The sequence below is a fragment of the Parasteatoda tepidariorum genome, chromosome 8 (genome assembly GCF_982258835.1).
Source record: "Parasteatoda tepidariorum strain Cologne lab strain chromosome 8, Ptep-v5.0, whole genome shotgun sequence".
NCBI classification, from domain to species: Eukaryota; Metazoa; Arthropoda; class Arachnida; order Araneae; family Theridiidae; genus Parasteatoda; species Parasteatoda tepidariorum.
In genome coordinates, this window is record NC_141762.1 from 71,892,716 (window position 1) to 71,919,682 (window position 26,967).

The window sequence follows — 26,967 nt, forward strand, 5'->3', positions numbered from 1 at the left end:
AAATTTTTTATTAAGATACATTGAGAACAACAGTGTGAAAAAGGGAAAAACCATGCTCTTTTTTCAAAAATAGAATAAATTTTTCTCGCCACCAAAACAGTTTTGATGAATCTGTTGAATCACTTTTATTACATAACATTAAGCTTACAAATTGGTATAAACAATTATGCACGATAAAGTAAATAACTTGGCATCTAATTTAGCAGCAGCTACTCTAAAAAACTGCATGTTTATTGATTGCACATCTAAGAAACCTTTCGCAAATATGTTCACAAAATAAATAGCTTGGCATAATTTTAAACAACAGCGATTTTTTTAAATAATAGGCAACTATAATCAATTCAATAATGAAAATCAGAATTTCTCGCAAGAAAGAAATATCTACAGACTATCTGCTATACGCGCGAATTCAAGCTTTTAGAGTCTAAAATATTGCAAGGAAGAATCGTGGAGCTTTAACAAGCATCATTAATACCAAAAATATAAATAACTTCTGAATTCTAATTCTCTGTAAGCTACAATCCAAATTCCAAAAATGTGTTATAAATTTCAAAAGTTGAATAAATAAATGGTTTCAGCAGCGTTGCAACAAGAGGAATTTATAGTTCTTAAAATGAAATTCTTTATATTTTGAGAATTAATGCAATTAGTGTTAAACTTAGCTGTAGCTTTTAATCTTAATTAAGTTATTCTATTCAATTCATCGTCACATAATCTTCAACAAATATTAATTCATTACTAGATGAAGGTCTTCTTCAAACTTTTCTAAAAATTTCGTTCTTACTTTCCAATCCACACATGTGCTGTTTTTTTATTTTAGCAGACTAACGTGTTTAAGGAAGGGCTGGATTTTTAATGTCAAAAACAAGTTTTTTACGTAAAAATGACAAGACACTTCAAAAACTACGTAGGTATACGTAAAAATAAACTAAACCAACGCACGAATAAAAAAAACATATGCATATAAAACGAATTAAATCCCTTATGAGGAATGATTATAAACTTTTTTTTTAATTAAGTAGAAGATATGTTTGGAATGTAAAAAAGTTAATCAATCCGCTAAGAAAAGAATAAATGAAAAACCGAAACATACAAATTGCGTTTAATTTAAACCATAGTTGAAAACCATTTTATCCACTAATTAGCATTAAAAAGCACTTCCACTGTAATTAAAAGAATTTTTTCAACAAAGCATTCTTTATAAAAAGCATAATTATCACAACTTTAAAATGCATTTTTGAAAACTTTCGAGTGCGATAAGAATACGTCATTATCACCCATGGGATGAAGAAGAAGAAAATTAAAAAGTTAATTATTCCGAACAAAATTTTTAAAAAAATAATAAATAAATAAAAATAAATAAAAAGCGAAGTGAAAACTCAAGAACGAAAAATTTTTCTCTCGAAAAATCCCGTCAAGTCGCATTGACACTGTTCGGAAAAGATTAGCAAACAAAAACTCCAAAAGCGCTGAAAGCTTTTGCTGGGCGAAAAAGGTCCAAAACCGAAAAAACCAAAAAGCTGGAATAAAACAGAAAATTCCACACAGAACAAACGAAGAAAATGGGAAACAAGATAAAAAAAAAAGTATTCCTGGAGAAAGTCGAACAAATAAAGAGAATCTGGCAGCTTGGGATGGATGTGAGTGGGGTGGCATTAAGAGAAAGGCGTGCACAAGACAACAGAAGATGATGAAATAAGAAAAGATGAATTCCCCAAATAAGGTAGTGGAAATTTGTAGGGACAGACCAGGAAATAAAGGAATTACACCATTTCTTTTTTTTTCCACGGGGACGTTTCATATATTTATTAGCGGCTCGACTGCGGCTACTGGTCTTCTATTCAGGTTTCTTATTTAAGTAGTTAAGAGTGGTGATGGGACCCAATAACGAAAAGGGAATATTCTAAACATTTAAAAAAGAGTATGCAATAATGAATAAAACTGCATTTTTAATAAAAATTCCTTGAATTATTGTTCGCGGCTTATTGAAACATTATTGCACCGAGTACCTTTTAGGAACAGAATGTTATAAAATTGCATCCTAAGTTCAGAGGAATTATCATTTTTTTCTAGTATTTTTTTTATATTTATTTTGTAACAATTATTTTTAATAGCATATGCTGATTTTAGCCTTTAAGTTAAATAAGATTTTTTTTTGACAAGGTTACGATCGCGAATGTTGCATTTCATTTAAATGAAAATATGACAAAAACAAAAACGTATAATAGTAAAAACAGTTGAAGAAATGTATATTAAATAACTCTGCGATCAAAATAGAACAAATTAAAAATATCATTTATAAATGAATAATTTACAGGAAAATTAGAATCTTGCTAGAAAATTATTCTAGAAAATTTCTAGAAAATTAGAATCCAATTAGAATCTTGCAACAAAAAATGAAAAATTATTTCACACCATTATCTATTTGCGTCATTTAGAGATTTGATACTTTCTGAAGTCATTCACTGACTCACAATTACAGTAGGTACAGTGCGAAAAATAAAAAAATGGACTTCCCAGAATACTTTTTGATCTAATGATCGGATTTAAAGCTTTAGGACAACATTTTAAAGGTTCGAAGGGACCTCAAATATACTAAGGGGAAAAAATCGTATTTTTTAAATTCGATTTATCAAGAACATTTTGAATGATTTCGCTCAAATTTTGTATTTTGCCAAGCAAAATTGCATTGTTTAAAATAATGCAAAAAAATGTATACTTTACAATTAAATCTTTTTGACTTATATTAAATAAAATAAAAAAAATAATAATGAATATTTACTGAAAGTTAAATTTTTTGCATGGAATTATCTTTGGATAAACATCCATTGATTTAATTTGAATTTTCTAAAGAATTGACACCCCACCCCAACCGTAAGCATTTACGAAAACAAAATGGTATTTTCAAAGACAAAAAAAAATCAATACTAAGACAGTTCACTTCAGAAGTAAGCAACCCTTACATCAAACCAACAGGAAAGCATAAAATCTCTTCGGTCACTTAATTTAAGAACATAATCCTCAAACAGCCATAAAATCATGGAAACAATAAGCAGTAAGAATGATATACATTCGCACGCCTTTCAATATGTAATCACGTGATTCCTCCCCACAACATATCCCGAAAGTGAAAATCTAATTGGACTGCGATAGGAATTATGGCTTCTCTCATCAGATTTTCAGCAGCCATAAAAGGGATTCCATAAAGACAAAAGCTAGGTAAAAGCATTTGCCTTGGCACACTATAAACGTGTCGTCGCGCGCGGACCTTTCAGATTGGATCAATACTTTCGCCAGAGTATCGATTGGAAATCGACACAAACATTTTCCTCTCCGATAGACCACGTCCTTTTTCAGTCCGATATGTGTGTGTGTGTAGTCAAAGTCAAAGTATATAGTAATTTCCCTGAGTCAATAATGGAAAGGCTTGGACTGGAAATAGAGTTCCGATGGATACAAATTTTAGAAGAAATGGATGTGAACAATATTTCAAAGGAAGGTTTTTAAAATACCAAGTCCAAATGCGCAAAACAAAATGCATCAATGGAGAGAAGTCATAGACTCTTAAAGAAATATGTTATGCCCATTGAACTCTGCAGTTATGCTTAAAAATGAAAAATAAATCAATTTATTAGTTTATATTAAATTGTATTGACAATGCATCCAATAGAATTCAGCCGTTGAGAGTCAATAACGGCTTAGATTGGAAATAGCGTTCGGATGGGTACAAATTTTGGTAAAAATTCATGTGAACAATATTTCGAAAGAAGGTTTTAAAAATACAAAAAGAGTTTTTTCTTTTTTTTTTTTTTTAAAAAAACGCTAAGCAAAATGCACCAATGGAAACAAGTCATAAAATCCTTAAAAAATTATGTTACGCCAACTGAATTTAACAGTTAAAAATGAAAAATAGCTCAATGTATTTGTTTATAATAAACTTCATTAACATTGCCGCTAATAGATTTTAAAAACAAATATAACTGTGATCCCTAAATAAGATGCTGGCACCCAGAGATAAGAATTTTAGTTTGAAACAGACACCCTTCAAGGTCTTTCATTGACACACATAAACATCGAATAATGGTACTCAAGGTAAGACTACCAAACGGTGCTTAAAGTTATATCTATGCATAGACGACCAATGCAGGAAGACAGGACTGTTGTTCTTACACCTTTATCTATGTCAAAATGGCAGTTTTTGAAGGGAAAATAAAGAGCTATTATTATTCTATTTTAATAATAGAACATTATTTTCCGTTTATTTACTGCGAATTTTGTTTCCTATTATGCTAATAAAAGACACAATAACAAACAGTTCTCATTTCTATTTATTTTAAATTTATACATTCTTCTAAAAAAAAAAGAAAATTACTTTTACTTTTAATTAGTTAATTATTTTTAAAAAATTCTACGAACATTTCAGTTAAAAGAGCAGGAAAGAATTAAATCGCCACGCATTTCTACAACTATTAAGTGTCTGATATGATGGTTCTTTTCAGAGAAATACAGCAAAAATAAATTTGCATGAAAAAATTTCATCGTTAGAATTTTCAAAGAAATAAAATAGTATTGCTTTTCATTTAATATGATCAACTAAAACAAAAATGTCCTATACGTTTTCAGGAAATATCTACACAAAAATCGATATTTTAAAGATTAAAGTGGACTGACTCTTCAGAAAATTTAAAGTAAAGCTCAAAAGCGATGGGAAAAATAATGGAAAACAATAGCAATCGATCGCTGAAAAGGAAGATAATACTAGTACCAAATCAAATAAAATGGAAGATATAGATTCTACAATCCCATTACTATGGGACTTAAAATTCGAAGTAGTGCTTAAAAACAAATAAATATAAAAACGAGTAAGAGGATAAAAAAAAATAAATAAATAAATACAATAAAATAAAGAAAACACTATAGATTGTTCTTCAATTCCAAGGAATAAAACTAAGAAGAACACTAAAAAATAAAGAAAAGAAGTCGCACATAAGATACAAAATAAAAGTGTATTATGCTTCTGCCATGCATCTAAATACATTCTAAAGACAATAAATATGCCATTAAATTTGACGCTGCTGCCCCCTAACAGTAAATGCAAGGCAAAACTGCTGTCAAAGAGCTCCCTCCCCTCAATCTCGGTAAGTAATATTCCAAGTCAACTTTAGGGGTTTGGGCAGGAAAAAATGATTTAAGTGGGAGGGATTCGGAAAATGATCCTCATCCATCAATGTGAGAAAGTTTTCGGCCGGGGGTGCCTTAATTAGAATCGTTTGTTGTCACACTTTCAATAAACTTCACGAATTCAGGCTCAAAATTGAAATTTAGACAAAAGACCTCTGGAGTTGGAGGATGGATTGATAAATTCGAAGAGGTTTTTATTTTTATGCAACCTCTTTTGAAGATTAAACGTTTTGAAGTTAGGGGGAAAGAGGATTCTTCTGCGGTGAATGCCAGGAAAATCTATTTTAATATAAAATGGTAAAAGAATAGACGCTTCAGAAGCTGTGTTCTTTCACAGCACTTGCAATAATAAAGGAATAAAAATGCATAATAGTTTAAATAAATAATACATTCGTATGTATCATTTAATAGGAAGAACGAATAGATAATAGAACATTAATGCAAGTCATTAATTGGGAAAGCGAATAGAAGATAGTAGCATGAACTACAAAAGTTAAAAAACAGGAGACACGAAATAAATAATGTGTTATAGCAAATAAACAAATTTCCTAAAATTCATTTCGAAAGTTTAGGTAGCTGAAAGTAAAATGTACTTGACAATTAATAATTCATTCTCATGTATCATTTAAATGAAATTAACTGGTAACGGATTAAAAGATAATTTAAAAATCTAGTACTAATTACATTTATTTCAAGTAATTGTAACACGCATGTTGGATTTTTACGAATCACCAAAAACAAGAAAACTTTCCTTTCTAAACAATACATAAAAGGCCTGAGTGTATTATGTTTGGAAAGATTAAATGTAGAGCTTAAGGCACAAGACGTGGAAGTGTCTTCGCAGCGCCAAACTCAATGTAGGACACAAATTTAGGTACTCAGGTTTTCAAAACTTAGCAGCACTAGGATTTATACTAAATAACTCAAATGGCGAGAGTCGATTTACTTAATATAAGGTATACTCACGAGAATCATACAATATTTAAACGACGTTATACAAGCAAATGAAAATATGCATGCAATAGGCTAATTGGAAAATCTGGTTCTTAGCAGACTGCCGACGTCACATTGCAATGCGCTTACAAGACTCACTGCAAGCAATAAGCCTTAAAACTGATGTCAGCAGTCAAATTTTTCAATTAGTCTACGATAGACCACTTATTGGATCAAAAATTTAAAAATACGTGTGTGACATGTTTTCAATTAAACCAAATTCCTCAACGTCACTCATAAGGGGTTAGGTGGCACAAAATTTTAAATCGTAGACAGCAAATCCTTTTTCTTTTTTTTTCTTTTCTACTGCGAATTTCAATTTCCCAAAAAACAAATACCCCGATTTGACAAACAGACATTTTTGGCTCGCAGATGGCAAAATGAAGAAGGCGCAAAAATAGTTCGAAAGAAATAATTCGAGAGATACATATACTAAAAACATGGATTGTTTGGTATTTTGCAAAACCAATATTACCTAACCATACCTCATCTTTTGAGAGTAGCCCAATAGCCTCAGGGTGTCAGGTTTGAGTTTTCTATCACAGAATGCATCTTTTGAAAATATTTTAGATGCATGTTTTAAAATTTTTGATCCGATTTGATCCTGGGGCTCTTGAGATATTTGACCGACTCCGTACTTTATGAACACCTTATATATCAAAGTCTGTAAAGGAACATATGCATAAAAGACGAACTGTTTAGTTAAACCCAAAGAGTAAAACTTCATTAAGGAGGGATGTTCGAATATTGACTGAATTTTTAATGAGAACGAACTTCTAGTCTTTCGAAAGAAGCTCCACTAATAGACTTTAGATTTTCCAATGGTAATGTTCGGAAAATAATTTATCCAGACATAATAAACGGATAACGATCTGCAATAATTAGAATTTAGAAAGTAAAGAGGAAAAAATCCTATAAAGTTAAAGATGATGCTAAATAAGTTAATCGATTTTTGTCGGTGGAACGGCGTAATTAATGTATAATTAAAAATTCAAAAACTTACAACCATTGATATTGGAGTTAAATTATCGTTAACATTTTTCAGTTTGTAGATCAATATTTTTCATATTCAACAAGCTCGTCTGCTAGTTGGAAACGATTAGTTATTAGTAAGTCTAAACCATAAAAATTACTTTCTAAAACGTAATTAAAATTTAGAGACTAATGAAAATTAGTAATGCCATAAATGTTAATATAAATATTTAAAAAAATGAAATATTAATTTCATTTTGCGACTTTAATTTCGGTAAGTCTTAGATCTTGCAATGATGTATTATACATTTTTACGGGACAATGAACGTAATCAAAATGAATTAACGTTCATACTAATTATCTTTAGAAAAGAATCGGGTTTCAAAAAAGAAAAATGAATCCAGTTTTATCATTTCATTTTGCAACTTCAATTACTTTTTTAGAGTCGGATCCTTCTGCGGTTTAAAAAATGCTTTCATCTCAACAAAAAAAAAGAACGAGAAAAATAATTTTTGAGGAAAAAAATTTTTAACTTTGAATTTTAAATGTCCGGATAAACGTTACTAACAAATTTCGGAATAATAATTGTTTGTTTTAATGTATGTATACATTATATCTAAAAAATACAATTGAAACCCATTCTAACAATTGCAAAAACAAACATTTCACGAAATCTTTCAAAATGTTCATTTTCTTCAGGAGAAGAAAAATTTTATCAAACTTCTGTAGAACTAATCAATCTTCATGGGAATTTATAAATATATGTCATCGACGAAAGCTTTTTCTACAATGAAATCTACAATGGTTCGCCAATCGTCAAAAAGTTGTTTTCTCTAACACATAAATATTTAATAGATTGGCCATCATCCAAAAATAGAACCGCCAGCAGATTTATTTTATGTTTTTGGACTCTTGCCCAAAGGTGATATTGTCAGCAAAACAATGAAGTCGGTGAATTGAAGGAAAAGTATAAGCTTAGAAGATATAAACCTACTGGTTAACGAGCATCTCAAAGCATTTAATTGACAAATTTGCATATTCAGTACCCGTTAATGAAAAAAATTGCTTTAGAAACTAGAAAAAGAATAACAAGGCTCATGAAACTACGTGAATTGTTCTAACAAATCTAAGGAAGAAATGTATTCAAAACAAACAATAGCGTAGGTTTTCAATAAGGAAGAATTCAAAATTCTTTTTTGCAAATTAAATGAGCCGAAATGTTGTTAAGAAGAGCTATACTATTTGTAAAGAATTTTAGTCAATATAAAATTTACATTTAGAGATAAAATACAATTTATGGTAATTTAAGTAATTATTAATTTTAACTTCAATAAATTCATCACCGTAAAAGTATTTTGTTTTCGATATATCACATCAATTCGATAAACTCAATTTAATAGGCATGTCTTTCAAATTTAATTTATGTTGAACTAAGTTAGCCAATAACAAACTTAGGTCAAATATTGGTTGTTCTTGCAAGCCATGGATACATTATTTTTATTATACTTTTTGGCGCCACTGAAAAACAAGAAACGCACGCTCTGTCTTATTTTCACCAAGCAGGCTTGCTGATATTGGCTAGTAGTAATTAGAAATAACAACATATTCTTTTTCACAAACACGACTTAAAGCTTTACTAATTTTTAACCCTTTGTGGGGCAAGAAAATTTTATGAGAAGTTTTAGTTTTAAAAAAAATTGGAATTTTTTTTTTCAAAATTTTAAGTGGTTAAAAAAAATAACGCCATTTAAAATAATAAAAACTATTACAATTGTAGAGGTTTTGTATTTTTATTGAACATAAACAAGGCAGTTTTTTATATCACCACCCCTGAAAGAGTTAAAACTCAATCAAATATATCATATTTGAAACAATATGAGAAACTCCACATGGATTTACGATAAAATCGGCGCTACGAGAGGCATCCTTGTAATCCGTTAAGGTTAAGCAAAGAAGAAGAAAAATAAATAAATACTTTTGAAAATGTGCAGATATTTTTCAAATATAGAGTGAATATATTTCACAAAAGATTTTCAAATTGGCACATTTTAAACATGAATAAATAACGATTCGACTATGAAAATAACGAAACGAGCAAGACGATAAATTTAAAATTTTAGATACTGTTTATACAATTTCAGACAATTACAATTTTTGATTCAAAAGTACAAAAAAATAATAATAATAAATATTAAAAAAAATAGTGACACAGTTTTTTTATATCCATCTTCGCCAGGTTCAATTGGATTTTCAGAAATGGATGTGCATTATTCTAGAGATTCAGTAGAAGTAATTAATTTATAAGCATTTAATCTGTAAAATATTATTAATGGTAAAAGTATATGGAGAGTTCAGCCATTTCTCGAAAATTATTTTTCACAATGACTTGCATTCTACGACACAAGAGTAAAAACAAATGTAAGAATAATTTCTTTCTAGACTGCCCCCCTTTTTGTGATATATTGCATACATTTTCCCCCAGTTGATTGCACGTCATTCAACAATACATAACGTGCAATTTAAAAAAAAAAAAAATTTGAAATCTGTGCATTAATGGGTGAAGGTTAAACGTTTTTCACTATTAATTTAGAATTTATTAATGTGAATTTGGGAACATTATAAACGTGCTGCTTCAGATTATATAAGGTTCATAACTCTTTCTAAAAATTCTGAATAAAAATGAAACTACATTATTTTCACACTTTTCAGTCAAATGTTAACACAAATCGATTCCGACAACAATAAGAAGACATAAGAGCTCAGAAGTTTTACAAATCTCTTGAAATTCAGAGATAATAATACAACAACCCACTGACTTCCTCCTAATGCAAATAAACCTATTGAATGACATCAGCATAGTCGCATTCCTAATATCAATAATAAAGCCAGAGAACCTTAAAATCGAACTTTATGCAAGGACGCTTCCTACTAATTTAACACAAACTGCACCTAATCCACAAACTAAAATAAACAATAGATTTAACTAGCATTCCCAGGCAGCGTGGGCATCTCAAGGCAGAGTTCCAGCTGAATTAGTTAAGCGCCAATAGGACTAATACCTTAAATCTAACTTATACGATGAAAGCAAGGAGACGAGGTAATAAATTTACTATTCTTGGAGGAACCAATCCTCAATCTAAGACTACTGCTAGTCGTTATCAGGTCTTTCCACTTCCTTTCCATTAGGAAACCCCCAAATGCGATCTAACTCAGAGAAGAGATTCATTTTCCTTAGCAAGAGAGAGACACGCCCGATTAGACGTCTGCCACCAGAGATATAAATATAAAACTAAATCTAATCCTGCCTACCACTCGGAGACCTAGAGTGGGAGGTAGGTATAGAGACCAAGCTAGTTCCATCATACCAAAGCTTTCATTGCAAAGTACACCAACGCAATCGAAAGAACGGGATTTTATTGCTCAACACAGCAAGAAGAAACTTCCCTTTCCGAACCTCCCTTGGGTGCCTTTCCGAAGCAATCTTCCTCTTTGCTCAGCAAGCTTGTTACAGAGGCTAGAGTGCATAACCAAACACGGGTTGAAAAAAAAAAATTCGGTATAAAAGTGAAAAAATAGCTTTAGATTTTTTTTTTTGTGGATGGATACTAAGCCGTTTTGAAATAGGTTTGATAACGCATGAGAGAAACATCTAAAGATCTTTTAACTGAAGTTCAGGTAAAATGCATCTGCAAAGACACTTTTTTTTTTTTTTTTTTTTTTTTTGTCGTTTTTTAAAAAACTGTCTATACTGCTTTCATGCATTACTTAAGTTTTATTCCAAATATAGAAGAATTTAATGTACAAATATAAAAATAAACTTATAAATATGAAGTTGCTGAAATATTATGATGGCTAGTTCGAAAAAAAAAAAATATTTCGGAAAGAGATAAGGATGAAAATTGGGTAAAATGCATCTGCAATGACCTTTTTTTTCCCTTCTTTTTTCCGTTTTTCAAAAAACTGTCTATACCGCTTTCATTTATTACTAAAAATTTTTCTAAAAATAGAAGAATTTAATGTACAAATATGTAAATAAATTTATAAACATTAAGTTGCTGAAGTTTGATGATGGTTAGTTCGGAAAAAAAAAAATATTTCGGAAAAAGATAATGGTGAAAATCAGGTAAAATGCATCTGCAAGGATCTATTTTTTTGAATTCGTTTTTTAGAAAACTGTATACCGCTTTCATGCAATACTTAAGTTTCATTCTAAATATAGAAGAATTTAATGTACAAAAATAATAATAAACTTATAAATATTAAGTTGCTGAAGTTTGATGATGGCTAGTTCGAAAGAAAAATATTTTGTAAAGAGACAAGAGTGTTTTATGAACAATAATGTTCGACATTTACTCCAATTCTGAAATATAAATCGGAAAAAAAAGGCCATTTTAGTATTGCAATGACTTTTATTGATCAAAACAACACACATAAAAGTGGTAAACCTTTTCCTGTAAGAGTAAATTATGCATTTAAAGCTCATTGCCAGATAATTCATTTCCAATAGTTGTTTGAAAGTAAACAAACTGAAAATTGCCTATATTGATAAACAATAAATGATTTACCTTCGTGCTTTCAGAATCGATATTCAGACATGGATTATTATTCAGACTTTTTATTAATTAAAAAAGTTTTTATGCGTGCTCTACTTATGGACAGTACAATGATTTCAAAATAATAAAAAGTGTTTTACCAAAACAGCAAACAAAATAAACCGACAACGACAAATGATTCTCAGATAATTTCGAAAGCAAAAATGACTATACAAATGCATCATAAAAGCACACCCTTTTTATGTGAGATCCCACATACCTTTTATAAAAAATAATATTTTTAAAAACCACGTTTTTGTAATGGAGAATAATAATTAAAAAATAAAAATTTGGAAAACGAAAAATGTGGGGCACATGAAATACATAACAGTAATGTTATATTAGTGTGTGTATGTGTGCTCATGAGAATATGTGTATTCTTATGATATGTGAAACTCGAACTAGCCATCATGTGTATATGTGAATATGTGTATCTGTAATTGTATTTGAATGTGGAATATGTTTGTGTATATGCATGTGTATATGGATGTGTATGTGGCTGTGCATGTGTATGAGTAAGAAAATGTGTATATGTATGCGTATATATACTGTTATGTATTTCATGCGCCCCACGTTTTTCGTTTTTCAAATTTTTATTTTTTACTTATTCTCCACTACAAAAACGTGGTTTTTAAAAATATTACTTTCTTTTAAAAAAAATTTTTCGTACTCACTTCCAAAATCTCAATTTTTTTCACTCACTGTACACAATATTTTTCAATTGACACGTGACACTAATTTGAAATAATCGAATCGACAACAAAAGACAATCACGAAAATACTAATTTTTCTTTATTTTAATTTCATTTAAATTTTATTTTACTTTGTATGTCTTCTTTCTCTTCATTTTCATGCATTGTCATCCAATTCTGAACTATGTGCCAAATTTGAAGTCCGTAGCTAGTCGGGAAGTTAGTTTAAAATCGATTACAAAATTCCACCCGAACAGACATACACGAAGGCGAGTTAATATAAACGCGGTAAAAATGAGCTCAATGTATTTTAACATTTAGATAAAAATTTAATAAAAAAATATGTATAACTGAATAAAAATAAAATTTTGCGAAAATATAAATGATATTTGGTACAAATCTAAAATGTCATTTAAATTTTCAAAATTATTTTATTATTTCATCTATTTCCTCTCAAATCTAAATGTAAAATAACTTTTTTTAAGTTGGGTAATAAGGAATATTTCTATTTTAAATGCATTAAAAAAATAAAAAATAAAAACATAATTCAAAAAGAAATGAAGAAAATGTGCTAAAATTTATCTCTGAGGAAAAATTATAATTTAATCATTATTAGGAAAATACACGTTGAAATTATTATAAACAAAATAAATGCTAGATAAGAAAATACAGAAATATCTATATTTAGCAATGAAGGCAAAGAAATCGATATGCGCTTTCTCCATTGGGAGCAAAGAGATGCATTACTAAATCCATAGCAAAGGCAGTAAAAATTCCTCAAGAAAAGGGCAAAAGCAGTAACAAAATGTCTACGGCTTGACAATAGGTAGAAAAAATAAATAAAGCAATTTTCTGATACACAATAGCCAGACTTAGCCCCCATGCCCTATAGTTATTTTCTCCAAAACGCAAGTGTTGGGAAAAAATAAATAAGTTTTTTTTTCTTCCCGAACACCTTTCACCTATTTTTAGTGGAAATCGAATATGTCAAGAGTAGAACAAAGTTTGAAGCTTGTTTTCGATATCTTGACATAAAACATTGAAAACAACAGAGGCAGATCAATAAGTCTATACACAGTAGCAAAGACACCTAACAAGAATATTGTTTTAGATTATAGTTTGGACGCATCGTAAAAATTGGCTTCAATCGTAAATACGCCAAATAAGTGTGACGACGCTGTAACAACAGGGATAAAGTAAGACACGCCTAAGCACAAAAAAAAAACTAAATAAATATACAGCCATGTCGTAAAAATGATAATTCAGTTACTGAAATGGATATAAATTGAGTTTTGATGGGGTAAAAAATTACTTGTTTACCAGGTGAAATTGATGTCCAATTTTTTTTTTAAAAAAAAATCTGGATAATGACATTATTATTTTGACAAATGAAGGAAACGATAACTAATTCAGAAAAAATATAAGTTAACAAAAAAAAAAAATATGGATAATTTTACAAATTTTTAAATTTCTGAAATTTAAATTTTTGTTTCACATTAAAGAAAATAGCATAGAAGGAATTACAACAATGTCTGAACAAAATGTATAAACTTTATAACCATCCATTTGTTAACCGTAGTTTAGTTACGAAACAATTAATTTGCTATACCTTCCTTTTTACCAATAACTTTTTAAATCTAAACGAGACTAACAGTTCAAGGAAACTTAATCTTGATCTATTTTTTTCTTCTTCTTCAAAAAACGCAAAGAAAAATTTAAATAATCTTATTTTCACTATGCCATTTGCATCACATTTTATTTTTTTATACAATACACCGATAGAAATATTTAATTTTTCTCATATCGTAAATAGGTATATACAGGGTTCCCACTCTATGATGAGATTGAAATTCAAGGACTTTCCAGGACTTTTCAAGGACCTCAACAAAATTTTCAAGGACCTTAATCTAAGACCAATTTTAAAAATTATTCTCTTCTATTTTACTAGAAGCAACAATGCTTGTTGTGGCAATAATTAATTTCAAATATAATACCTAAATGCTTTGCCTATATAGAGAGAAGAGAGTATATGTATTATGGACTAAAATTTATATTTTTTTAAAAACAACCCTACTGGTTTTACATATTAATTCACAAAATCATTTTCAGCACAATCTATAACTAATGGTAATGAGGTGTTAATGGTGAAATCCTTTAATCCTGTGTATTTCCATGTGAAGGCTGCATGAAAGACAGAGCTAAATCTTAGGTATTCCATATTCCATGACTATTCCATAACCCCCTCCTCTCCTCTATTAAACATCGTTTCTGAAATTATTCATCCATAATTTACACAACCTTCTCTAAATGTTATGCAGCAACAATTCTTTCTGAAAATAAAAATTAGAAGGGACATATCCCATTTTCACCATGTTTAAAAGCATTATTTGTTATGTGTAATCCACAACTGCCAATGAATATGACCTGGTGGGACCTTTTAATTCACACTGAAGCTTCTAATAGAATTTCCAATTGACATAGGGTTCATCCATGGATAATTGAAGTATTTTAGAGAGCTTTTAACCATCATCCATGCATTTGTAAAAAGAGGACAAAATATTTTCTGCAGTTCCATGACCCATAAATTGGGAGGTAAGATACTTAGTGCAAACTTTATTATCAATTCCTTACCATAATGTCCATCTGCTTAGATTGTAGAGACTGATTTAACGTCTCATCAAAGAGTACAGTGTAGCAATCAACATTCTTCAGTTCATTTATAAGAATCCCTTTGAAGTATAGTGCCAATCCAAAGGAGCCCAAATAGGCTCACTTTGTGGCACTACAAAAAAATTGTCTCGCTATACAGCTATCAGCAAACATTTTGGAGAACAATTTACTAATCCCTTCACAGGAGTTACATGAATAATTACTAGTGATGCACTTCAGACTCCAGAGAATTTCAGCATCAAGCACATTCCTTTTGACCAGATAAGAAGACAATCCCTTAGGAAAACTTGCCATAGAGAAGCCTATGGTAATCTATGGCAACCTATGGCTACCATCGAAATTTGTATGGCAAGATGACATACGCCTATGGTTACCATAGAGATTTGTATGGCACAACCCCATAAGCCTATTTCTACCATAGAAATTTATATGGCAAAATACCATACGCCTATGGTTACCATAGTGATTTGTATGGCAAAACCCCAAAAGCCTATGGCTACCATAAAGATTTGTATGGCAGTATACCATAGACCAATGGTAACCATAAGGATTTGTATGGCACATCACCATTGGTATATGGCAACCACAGAAATTCGTATGGCAGTATATCATAGGCCAATGGTAACCTTAAAGATTTGTATGGCAGTATACCATAGAGAAAAGCTGATCTAGATCTCCACCAACGAGACAACAACTTCTATGGAGTCCTCAAAAACATCTTCTAAAAGAAATAAATATCCATTATTTCACCCCGAAGTTAATTAAATTCAACATGTAATCCCGCAACGCATTCCTGGTGAGTCTTTTCCGGCTTCCAGGTGGCCAATTTTCCTATTTTTGAGTGTTTGAAATCTGATGTTCCATTCTTTTAGGCTTAGAGTATCAGACCGCCATGTTAACGTGTCATCCACTTCAAGTGGAATCTTTCGCTAACTTTGGCGACTTATTTTAATATTTTTCCGATCTCATTCTCGGTCAAAAACACTTTATTGCAAACGCCTATGCGATTTATTATCTGTATCTTTTTAAAAATATGTCGCGATTGGGTATAGGTTTTCGCTACGTTAAATTTTGCCATTTGTTGACTTTGTACACTTTAAATAATATCTTGCTGTTTATATTTTTATCTAAATTTTTTATATTTCTTTCCCCCAACTGTTTCTGATTAAACGGCATCTTTCTTTTTATTTTATCCCCTCCCTCTGATTTTATATAAATTTTTAAACTTTTCCATTAAATCACTTTTCTATTATTAATGGTGTTCTATTCCCCATAGCAATTTGTAAACTATCTTCATGATGAAAAACGCGGTTAAGTGCTTATGATCAAGCCAGATCATTATTTCTTTAATAATTAAAATTTTTTAATTCTTTTAACTTGTTCGGTGATAATTTCATTTTATTGCTGCCATATATCAATATCAAAGTCAGTGCTTACATTCTCATTATTTTTTGATTTTAATTCCACTTAGGTTCTTGCAATGCTTTTTTACATTATCTTACATACGTTAGGGCTTTATATTTTTATTTTGTGTTTAATTTTTGCTTGCCATTAAATTGTTTTTATCATGTCTCTGTGTTTTACTATATTACAACTAATATTTCTTAACTATCCACATATATTTGTACAATGTTCTGTTCAGGGTTTCCGCTACGGTAGCTTTTTTCGCAAAATGCGAAAAGACCCCTCAAAAATGCTAAAATTCAACAAAGCATTTTCACATTTTTGCTAAAGGATTTTACTAAATTCTATTAAAAAAAAGCTTCCGCGAAAAAACATGACGCTAACATCCATGAAAAAAACTTAATCAAACAAGAAGGATTGATCAGACAAGATTTTATATACCAATGATGTGTCTGAACAGTACACATTAATAACTTCTGTTATAGAGTATTGTGCAACAATACCAATGCACACTGTTGACTGTGAAAGGGGCTTTAGCTGCCTTAATTTGATTAAAACTAATATTCGAAACAGGTTGTTAATCAACCATGTAAACAATTTGTTAATGATTAATATTGAGGGCCCTGAAAGTGCATTTAACTTTCAAGAAGCATTTGTAAAATGGGCAAATATGAAAGAAAGGAAGATTGTTAATTATAAACCAAAATGTTTTGATAAATAATAAATGTGCTTTTTGTTTTGTTTTGTTATAGGTATTCTTTTTGATATTCTTGTACATGAAGCTATTCTTTGTCAGATAACTTACAGTACTTGTTTGATATAAAGTAATTTTATAAGCCTAATGGCATTTTAGCATTTTGCTAAAACTTTTTTTCAGATTTTAGCTTTTTTGCTAATGAATTTTTAGACTCAGCTTAAACCCTGGTTCTGTTACATATTTATACATAGCTTAGGGTCATCACTTAACTAGATTTGCTGGATTACTGGTTGACAATTATTTTGCTTCAATATTATCAACTGGACAGTCCCTGGCCATATCATTTGCTGCTGTTACCAAAAATGCTTTTTCCAATTTACTATTCCTATTTTTATTTACTATTCCTGACCAAGTGTAAATAGCAATTATTAATTTTACCAACTTTAATCATGTCTTAAACATGTTTTGTATTTACCAATGTTTCCATATTGCGTTCTCTTTTCTAACTGTGCTTAACACAACTCAACATAAATTTTCTGAGTTTTATATCCCTCACTAGTAAGGGATCAACTAATTTAGCCTGTTTTCTATTCTTAGCTTTTCATAGTCCATTACCATCTTTTTTATAGAAAAAATTTTGTTCACATGCCACCACTGGTAGCACCGTTACATATTCGGCCTTTGTCCCGTTTTTCTATTTTAAACTAATTTCGCTTCGACCACCGGCCCCACTCTTTATCTTTTGAGTTTTCATAGTATTCTATTGTTTTAGTAGTCAGTTTAATTTTTAGCTTAGTATATCATATCAAAATTTGAAAAAATTTCATACTCGCTCCGACCATCGGACAATTATTTAAATTTGCTTTCTTTTAGGTTCATCTAATATCTGACGCTTATCTAACTAATTAGGATACTAATAAATCAAATTAACTTTTTTTATATACGCTCCGACCTCCAGACTCACTTTCTATTTTCTTGTTTTTTACAGTTTTAACAAATATTGGTTGCCTGTACTCAATATATTTTGTTCCTAATCAACATAACCAATACTTTCCCCACTCGCTCCGACGGCCGGACGCATTTTCTAACGGTTAGTACTAACCATTTAAAATTTATTTGAATAAGAACAGCATTCAGAAAGGATTCTGCAAGTGAAACAGGAGAAGTTTATCAAAGAAATTTTTTTTAAAAAAAGCTTTCTGGATATATATTTATTCTACAATTATTAAGTTTTGCATTTTTAATATCCATTGCGAAAGATTCTTGTAAGTAACTATTTATTGATGTATGATAAAATATCAACGAGAAATGTTGCCATAGCTGTATGGCAAAGGTGTACTATAGCCTATGGAAAAATATTTCGTCATTAGCTGTAGCACATCTTAGTTTTATGGCAAAAATTTGCCATACAAAAAAATGCCATAAGATATTCCTATGGAGTTTTGCCTATGGCAAAATTTTGCCATAAATGTATGGCAAAAATTTGCCATAGGATATTCCTATGAGGTTTTGCCTATGGTAAAATTTTGCCATATACTTCTACCATATACGTATGGCAAAATTTTGCCATAGGCAAAACCCCATAGGAATATCCTATGGCATTTTTTATGGCAAACCTATGGCAAATTTTCCTAAGGGATGTTACCTCGGCCACTAAAGTTTCTGTTTCACATGGGGCACACGATGTTGAAGGAGTATTTACACCAGATGAATTAGATGTTGATGTCTTTGGAAAAAGAGAACTCAGGGCATGAGACTGCTTTTTTGTTTTACCTTTCTTTGATGTGTGATTTCAGAGCAGATTCTTCCATTTTCGCGATATCGATCTCCTTCATGCATAATCGGCACTTGGCTCTGAACTTCTTTTCAGGTATCGATAAAATCCATTCCTTATAAGCTTGATTATCCATCCATTGGGGATTAAAATAGCATTTCCCAGGCATAACTAGTCTAAACTACATAACACAAATACGAAACCGTGCCTTTGCGAATACGCTTTACAATAAAGTTTTGAAATGACGCAAACGTAAGGACAAGTGCGGATGGTATGGTAAAACGGCAAACTTATTGAAAACTACAAGGTACATATTGTTACGAAATTCAAGAGTATTCCAGTTTCGATAAGAAAAAAGAAAATCTAAGCATATGCGACAGAAGATGAAGTGGAGTCTCGCCCCGAACGCATTGATTGTCTGCTGTGCTCCGCGTGCTTGGCAGACACCAAGACGCTAGGGCCGGTTAGAAACGGTGGCGTTAAAAACCACGTGAGAGAGCTCGGGAACAAAACAGAAAGAACGAGAAAGATCCGCGGGAGTTTTATAAAAAGGGCCGCCGGCAGTATTGGACAAATTCAAGGACCTATCAAGTTTTTCAAGGACCTAAGACGTTTTTCAAGCACTTTCAAGGACCTAAATTTAGCACAAAAAAATTCAAGGACTTTCAAGGACTCTCAAGGACCGTGGGAACCCTGTATATAGAATTATTAACTACCGAAATCTCATACCATTAAAAAAAATAATAATCACAAGAAACAGAAGATGTAAGATATTATTTGAATAAAAACTTCATTCCCTCCAAAATCATAAATAGGAATTAACAGTCAACATGTTTTAAGAACTCAAAACCAAGCGCCCATTTTCAAGACTCACCAGAGGTAAATGCTGATAATCGAAAGCGTGAAAGAAGACTAAATTTCTTTTCATTCAGGTCTGGCAAGTCTTTAAAATGGGCGTCTGGTTTTGAGCTCATGTCGACTGTTATTCTCTATTTATATATTTTTGAAGCGAATGAAGTTTTTAATCAAGTATTATCTCATATTTTTTACTATAAATAACTTCTAAGTCAAGCAATAACTTCTAGGGCAAGCAATACAACATTAGATTAAAAAAATAAATATGGAGTTATTGAAAATTTAGCAAATTCCTGTAATTTATTTCACGCCACTTTTTTTTTTTAACTACTCTGATAATAAGATACAGGGGGGGAAATGTTTTGACAAGACAATTTAAAAATCCATCACTAAACAAAACGCTTTTAAAACCTAAGTTTTTTCCCTCCCTCACTTACAATAGCCAGCAAACCATAAAAAATATCATTTTAAAAATAAAATTGCTTAATTATATTGTTTATATATTGTATTAATTATTTTGTATTGTACTTGCACTTATATTAATTATTTGTATTTTATACTTCCATCAAAAAGTGCTCGTAATAAATTGTTATTTTACGTACAATCATCTAGCAAAAACTGGAACTGTGAAAACATTTATAACAGCACTCAAAGAAATGTTTTTTTGAACATTTATGATATAACAGGTTAGATATTTAATATAATGAAGAGAGATTAAAAAATGTCTGCTAATCACCATTTTACGTCGGAAATGCATTTGTTTAAAAAAAATATATGGAACTATAATAAATATTTTATAATATTCTGAAAATTCTCCATTCCACGCTTGTTTTTTAAATGTTTTCTTATTTTAGAAATGAACCTTGTATTGTTTACCATATTTTAAGAAATGCTTAAAAATAAGTGCCTTACATTATGGTTATAATGTAAGGCATTTATTTGTAATGTAAGTTATTAATTACATTATAAATGCCTAACAAAAATTGCCACATATTTTTAAAAGGGGCCACTGTAAAAAATGCTATAACTAGCCAATGGTCAGTAGTAAAATTTTCTAATTTTATTTTATATTAGCGCGGAACGCCGACCGGTTTGTGTAGGGATGTTTCTTTCTCTCTCTGTGTTTCTATGTCCTTTCTCCTTTGTGTGTGATAACCCTATAAACGGGTAGTGGCTGTGTGAATGGCGTGGCAGAAGTCGAATTCCTGGCCATAGATGGCTCCACTAAAAAAACAGAAACAATCGCACCCCCACTGCCTAAAAAAACAGGCATACGACAAAAAAAAAAAAAAATTAGAGCGGAACACTTGGCATTTTGTTGAATGTCTTTTTCATTCATGCTTCATGCCAATTTCATTCGCAATTAATTGCAACTGAATTGGAAATGTTACAGGTGACGATTGCTATGCACAATAATTTTATATTAACCATAAAAATAGACTGCAATTATTTTTTTTATATTTTTAATTCTATGCATTAGATTATAGGCTTACTCGAAGTGTTCTCGATCCCTGACACTTTTTGCTTTACAAGCTAATACAAAAAATTCTTTAGTAATCTATTGCATTAGACAGGGTGCGTAGCCAGATTTTTCAATGAAAAATAAGTACCTTTTAAGCACTCAATACTCATACTTTTAATCACTTTTCGAAAAAAAAATCATAATTAGGATCTGTGCAGCAATAAAAAAAAATTCTATCGTTTAAAGTTCTTAATCTATGAACATAAAATCAATAAAATTCAAAAACATTATGAAAAACTTCACATAATCATGATAAAATAACTAGTTTCTGATAAATATTGTAGAGAAAATTGTGAAAATCTTGCTTTTTTTTGTAATTTAGAACGAGAATTGACACGGCAAAAAAAAAAAAAAAATATCTCCTTTTAAAAGATAGAAAATTAAGCACATTTTACAAACCCCGAATAAAAAAAAAAGCACTTTTAAGGGTCTTTAAAAACGTACATAATTCAAAAATAAGCACCTTTAAGGACTTTTTAAAAACGCAACGCACCCTCTTAGAGGATAACTTGATATGTTGCCGTAGTCGATGCTCACACGATAACTTTACACGATGCCCAGTACTTTTACACGATAGCTTTACATTTCAACAACAGAAACATTCAAAGTCAAAAGACATATTTTCATCGTATAAAAAGTACACTTACCTTTCGACAGTATTCCAGGATTTCAAGTTTATCCTTTGTGCAAATAGCTTTTGGGTCTGAGTCAGTGACCCAACGTCGATTTTCGTCCAGATATTTGTTCAATAATTTTCCATGACCACATAATACGGCCACCATCGGTTGGAAATGATTTGGTCCCGAATCCACGCTATCGCTGGCATCCTCCTACAATAACAAAAAAAAAAGTCAAAAATTTTTACATACTACTTATTGATGAAAAATTAAATTTATAAACCATATACTTTAATAAATTAATTAAAATTTACCACTTAAGAGATTGAAAAAGTCAAAAATTGTTTCATACTACTTATTGATGAAAAATTAAATTTATAAACCATATACTTTAATAAATTAATTAAAATTTACCACTTAAGAGATTGAAACTAGTTAAATTTACCATTTTGACCACTTGATAATAGATCATTATTTATGACCATGTGTAAGGAGTTTCAAATCTATAAATACTACATAAATGATTGCAAATCCTAAAATTGTGGTTTATGCATTGTTTTGAGCAATTTAATAAAAGTCCAGATTATTTTGTACTTTTTAAAAATCACTAAAACTTTTTACTCGGGACACTCTGTAATTAAAATTACAACAAATTATCGGCATCTAATAAAATTATATACATTTATGATTTAAATTTAACAATTTAAAATTTTTATTTCATATGTTTTAAAGTCATTTTCTAAAATCTCAACTGCAGTTAAACGCACTTTCCTTTTGAGACAATTAAAGGGTATATATAAAACAAATCATATTTTCTTATGTTATATCTAGAATTTTTGGTTAATTAAAACGGGAAAAAACTAACACTAACTGCTCGAGGTAAAAACTTATGCATTTATTAGTAAAAAATAAAGCTTTAACCTATTTTTTAAAAGAAAAGCTGTTGGGAAATTTTTTAATTCAGAAACTAAATATTTAATGTGAATAAAATATTCCACGAACTTTAATCTCATTAACCGTAGAGACCAAATTATATCAAAAACGTTCAAACTGATGAAAATGTATCTTTATATATTCATGAGGAAAAAAAAGATCCTTAGCAAGATAATTCTTTGCCTGAATATTTTATAGGAGGCTTGATGCCAAATATATTTCAAGTCTCTTCATATCTATTTAACTCTTGACTTCTGATAAAAAAAAATTATAAGTCCTAGTATGAGATAAAAACTGCCAACCCTTTTTCATTCCTAAAAATCTCGGGACAAAAAAGACCACGCCCGAAAAAAAAAATCCCATTCATCTTTTAGAAGCATCAGTTATGCCATGCGCAGCTTGACAAGGGATTTGAGAGAAGGATAGAGAAAAATCTCAGACCCAAAATAATTCTATTCTTCTATAAAATAAAAATGATTCTTTTGACAGCAATATCCTTCTGAATCCCCCACAACTACCCTGGGATTCATGAAAGCAAATATATAAGTTATGCAAAATGGCGGTGGGAGGTTGGAACACCAGCTGGTACAGATCTCCAGTTAGTGATAATTCCGACATTTTAAGTGACAGTAAGCTTGGTGTGTTGCAAAAGAGCGACACTGACTTTTTTGAAAATATGGCATTTCAATATGTTTAGTCAACACGGAAGGCTAGGTACTAGTGAGTTTTATTGCTACGGCACACGAGTTGAAATGGCATAAATAAGATTTTTCGTAAACATCTGTCATGAAACAGAAAATGGAAACTGCAATCAAACGTAAAAGTGTAAAGTTTACCACCGAAAAAAATGTTAAATTAAGTTTTGGTATTGAATTTATATGAAGGTTGGTATTTCAATCAAGTTTTTTAAAACTGTCCAAAAAAAATTGAGCTTATTCACACCTAAGAATTAAACATATCATATTGAAGAATTAACTCAGTGGCAATTAAGAAAATTAGTAAGGATTTTTAAAATTCGATAATTAAAGGGTTATTTACAAATTTGGCTTTCGAAATATGAACACTTAAGAATGCAGGCTGCAAAATTATTTTTAAACGATTCAAAGTAAGAGCAAATAGATATTCCTCATGAGTTAATCCAGACATTAAATGAGTTTTATCTACAATATAGTCAAATAGCTATCACAAACATCTCAACGACCAAGAAAGCATTTGGTCTGAAAGATGTTGTTACTAAATATTAACTTCTTTATTTATTCAATAATAAATTTTTTTATAATATATTTAAGCGCAAATAAAAATATATAAAGTTTTTTTTTAACTTGAATTTTCGGTAATTATTTTGTCAGAAAAGATTTTTTTTTTAAGAAAATGCATCAAAATTGAGTACTACTACAATTCTAAAACCTTACCCGTGAATGTGTTAAAACTCTTAAAACAGAAAAAGATATTTGTTTCTTTAAATAAGCAATATAACGGACTCTCATGGCAAGTGTCGAACCGGACGCAAAGCCTAATTTTTCACCAATTAATTGAATGATATCATTCATTGTTCCTTAAAATTTCGTTTTGGATGTTCTCTGCATGATTCTCTGAAAGAAAGATTTTTTTAAAAAAAAATTAATTAGATAAGAATAATTTTCAATTAATTTTTAAAAAACACATTTTACTTATTTCCTCAAAAAGGTTTTGCTTAAGTAAATTATGAAGACAATAAACTTCGATACTCGTTAATAAGGTCGTAAAATACTAGATCTTTCTTTGGGAATAAACATAAAACTTTAATTCATAAAACTAAAATTTAAAATACATTATTAACAATTATGTAAGAGCAATAACTAAAAAGGAATGAAACGCCGTATGTCCCATAATAGTCATTGTGGGAAAATGAACAAACCAACAACATACACGGACTAATGTCGCCAAAAAATGAGAGAAAATTCAGAACAGGAGCTTTATCCATCCTCGAAAAACTCAAATAAAGAGGATAAAACTTCTTGAGATTAATGATCAGTGCCAGCCGAGCACAAAACATGATTAAAATTTAAATATGCTTCATTATTCACGTCGTAAAAATGCGTCGCGTTGCATCATAACATACACAAAAAGGAAGAGTAATGAACGTTGGGAATGATGATCCCCACCCTATTAATCAAACGCCACTAGATCAATATTATTATATGCATGGGAATTGCTAGCCTGTAACAATTATGTCAATGAAATGAGAAGAGTTTTCGAAGACAAATCGATGAAGATATTTGGTCCAAGACAGATGAATCGTAGTTCTGGAAGAAAATAGGAAACCCCAATGGACATCATCTGTTTTGATTTTGTTAAGTGTTTAGAAATGGAAGAAACAATTCATTTGAGAATAGCTAATATTCGTGCTGTTTGAAATAAAAATTTATTCATGAGAGATAAAAGAAAACGTTTATTTACACTACAATTAAAATTATGTCAATGAAATGGGATAAGTTTTCGAGAGACTAATCGATGAAGATATTTGGTCTAAGACAGATGAATCGTAGTTCCGGAAGAAAATAGGAAACCCAAATGGACATTATCTGCTTTGATTTTGTTAGTGTTAAGAAACGGATGAAGCAATTCATTTGAAAATAACTAATATTCGTGATGTTTGAAACAAATTTATTCATGAGGGGTTTAAAAAAAAGCGTTTATTTTCACCACATTTAAAATTAAAACTTCCTTATTTGCGTTTAAAAACTGCATTCCGTTGCACAATGACATAAGCAAAAAGAAAGAGTAAAAGAAGATTGGAATGGTGATTTCCACTAATTAAGATATCTGACTGGGTTTGACACAATTTTTTTTATAAAGTCTTAGTTAAAATTTTAATTTTGGTAAGCAGGGGACCTAAAATTATAAACCAAAAAAATTTAAAATTCATAAAATATTTTCAAAAAAATAATAAATAAGAGCAAATTTAAGTTTGAAAACTGTTTTGAACAAAAACTGTATTTTGAACAAAAATCTTAATAATCATAATATTAAATATGGACATTTGTTCACATATTAAATATGGACTACACATTTTGTTCAATATATATTGATTTTTTTTAAAGAAAAATTCGAATTATTCTAACTTAAAGCTTGATAAAAATAACTTCACACTTAGACATAAGCTTTTAGTTCAAAACCTAGCTAACATTATACGAAATCTGCATACAAAATGTTTTAAAGAATGCGATTATAAACTTTTTTTTTTTTTTGTAATGTGTGTTAGTGCTAAGTAATTTCATAAAATCAATGTTTCTCAGAGAACGCATTTAAAATCCAAGAAATATTACTGTGTTGGGACGTTAATTGCTAAATTGTACGATTATGCTTTTTAAACTATCAATCTAGTTAAAAACATAGTTTCTTTTTTTTTTTTTTTTCTCCTAAGAACAGAAAAAAAAAGCTTACACATCGGAGAATATGTTTCAAAATTTAAGATATCGATTTAGGAAAGAGTAGCAAAAATTTCGAAAACTTATTTTGGTTTGTCTTATTCTTTTAAGCTTCTTCTGTCATTTTTTGATGGAGTAGCGTCCATCTGTGTTCACATCATTTTTTTATTTTTTATTTCCCGTTCGATTTGGTGAGGATATAAAAATTCCGGGAGCGTGCATCTCAAAAACAGTTTGCAGAAACATTTCCTTTTGCTCCAGATTTGATTTATTTCCGCATTTGGGGGTGGCGGAAAAGGAAGAGCATGGACTATTTTAAGGGGAGAAAAAAAAGGAATTTCAATTTTTGGAATTTTTTTCTCTTTTTCCAAGAAAAGTCCACCTTTTCTATTTTTATTGTTTTTTTGTTCCATGCAAAGTCTGCATATCAGGAAAAAAAAACGTCTTCCAGGCAAGTTTATTCCATATTCCTTAGCAATAGTTTTTGCGCAATTTCCGCCCAAAAAATATTTTTATTCGAGCCAAATTTTTCTTTTTGTGATTATTTTGTTTGAAGACTCCACATCTTCAAAATGTAATAGAATATACAAGTGATTCAAAAAATATTCTTTCCGCTGAAAACTAAACGTAGATATAAACACGGTGACATAAAAAA

At 30.1% G+C, this 26,967-nt stretch overlaps 1 protein-coding gene across 1 annotated transcript in view; it reads right to left on the bottom strand.

The window, feature by feature from the left end:
- The window catches only part of LOC107456233 (amyloid-beta-like protein), a 155,292-nt gene that overhangs the window by 80,291 nt on the left and 48,034 nt on the right, over positions 1-26,967 (bottom strand). Inside the window, exon 2 of the mRNA XM_016074055.4 lies at positions 22,000-22,182. Coding sequence (XP_015929541.1) covers positions 22,000-22,182 — 183 coding nt within the window. The remainder of the gene's footprint in view (positions 1-21,999; positions 22,183-26,967) is intronic.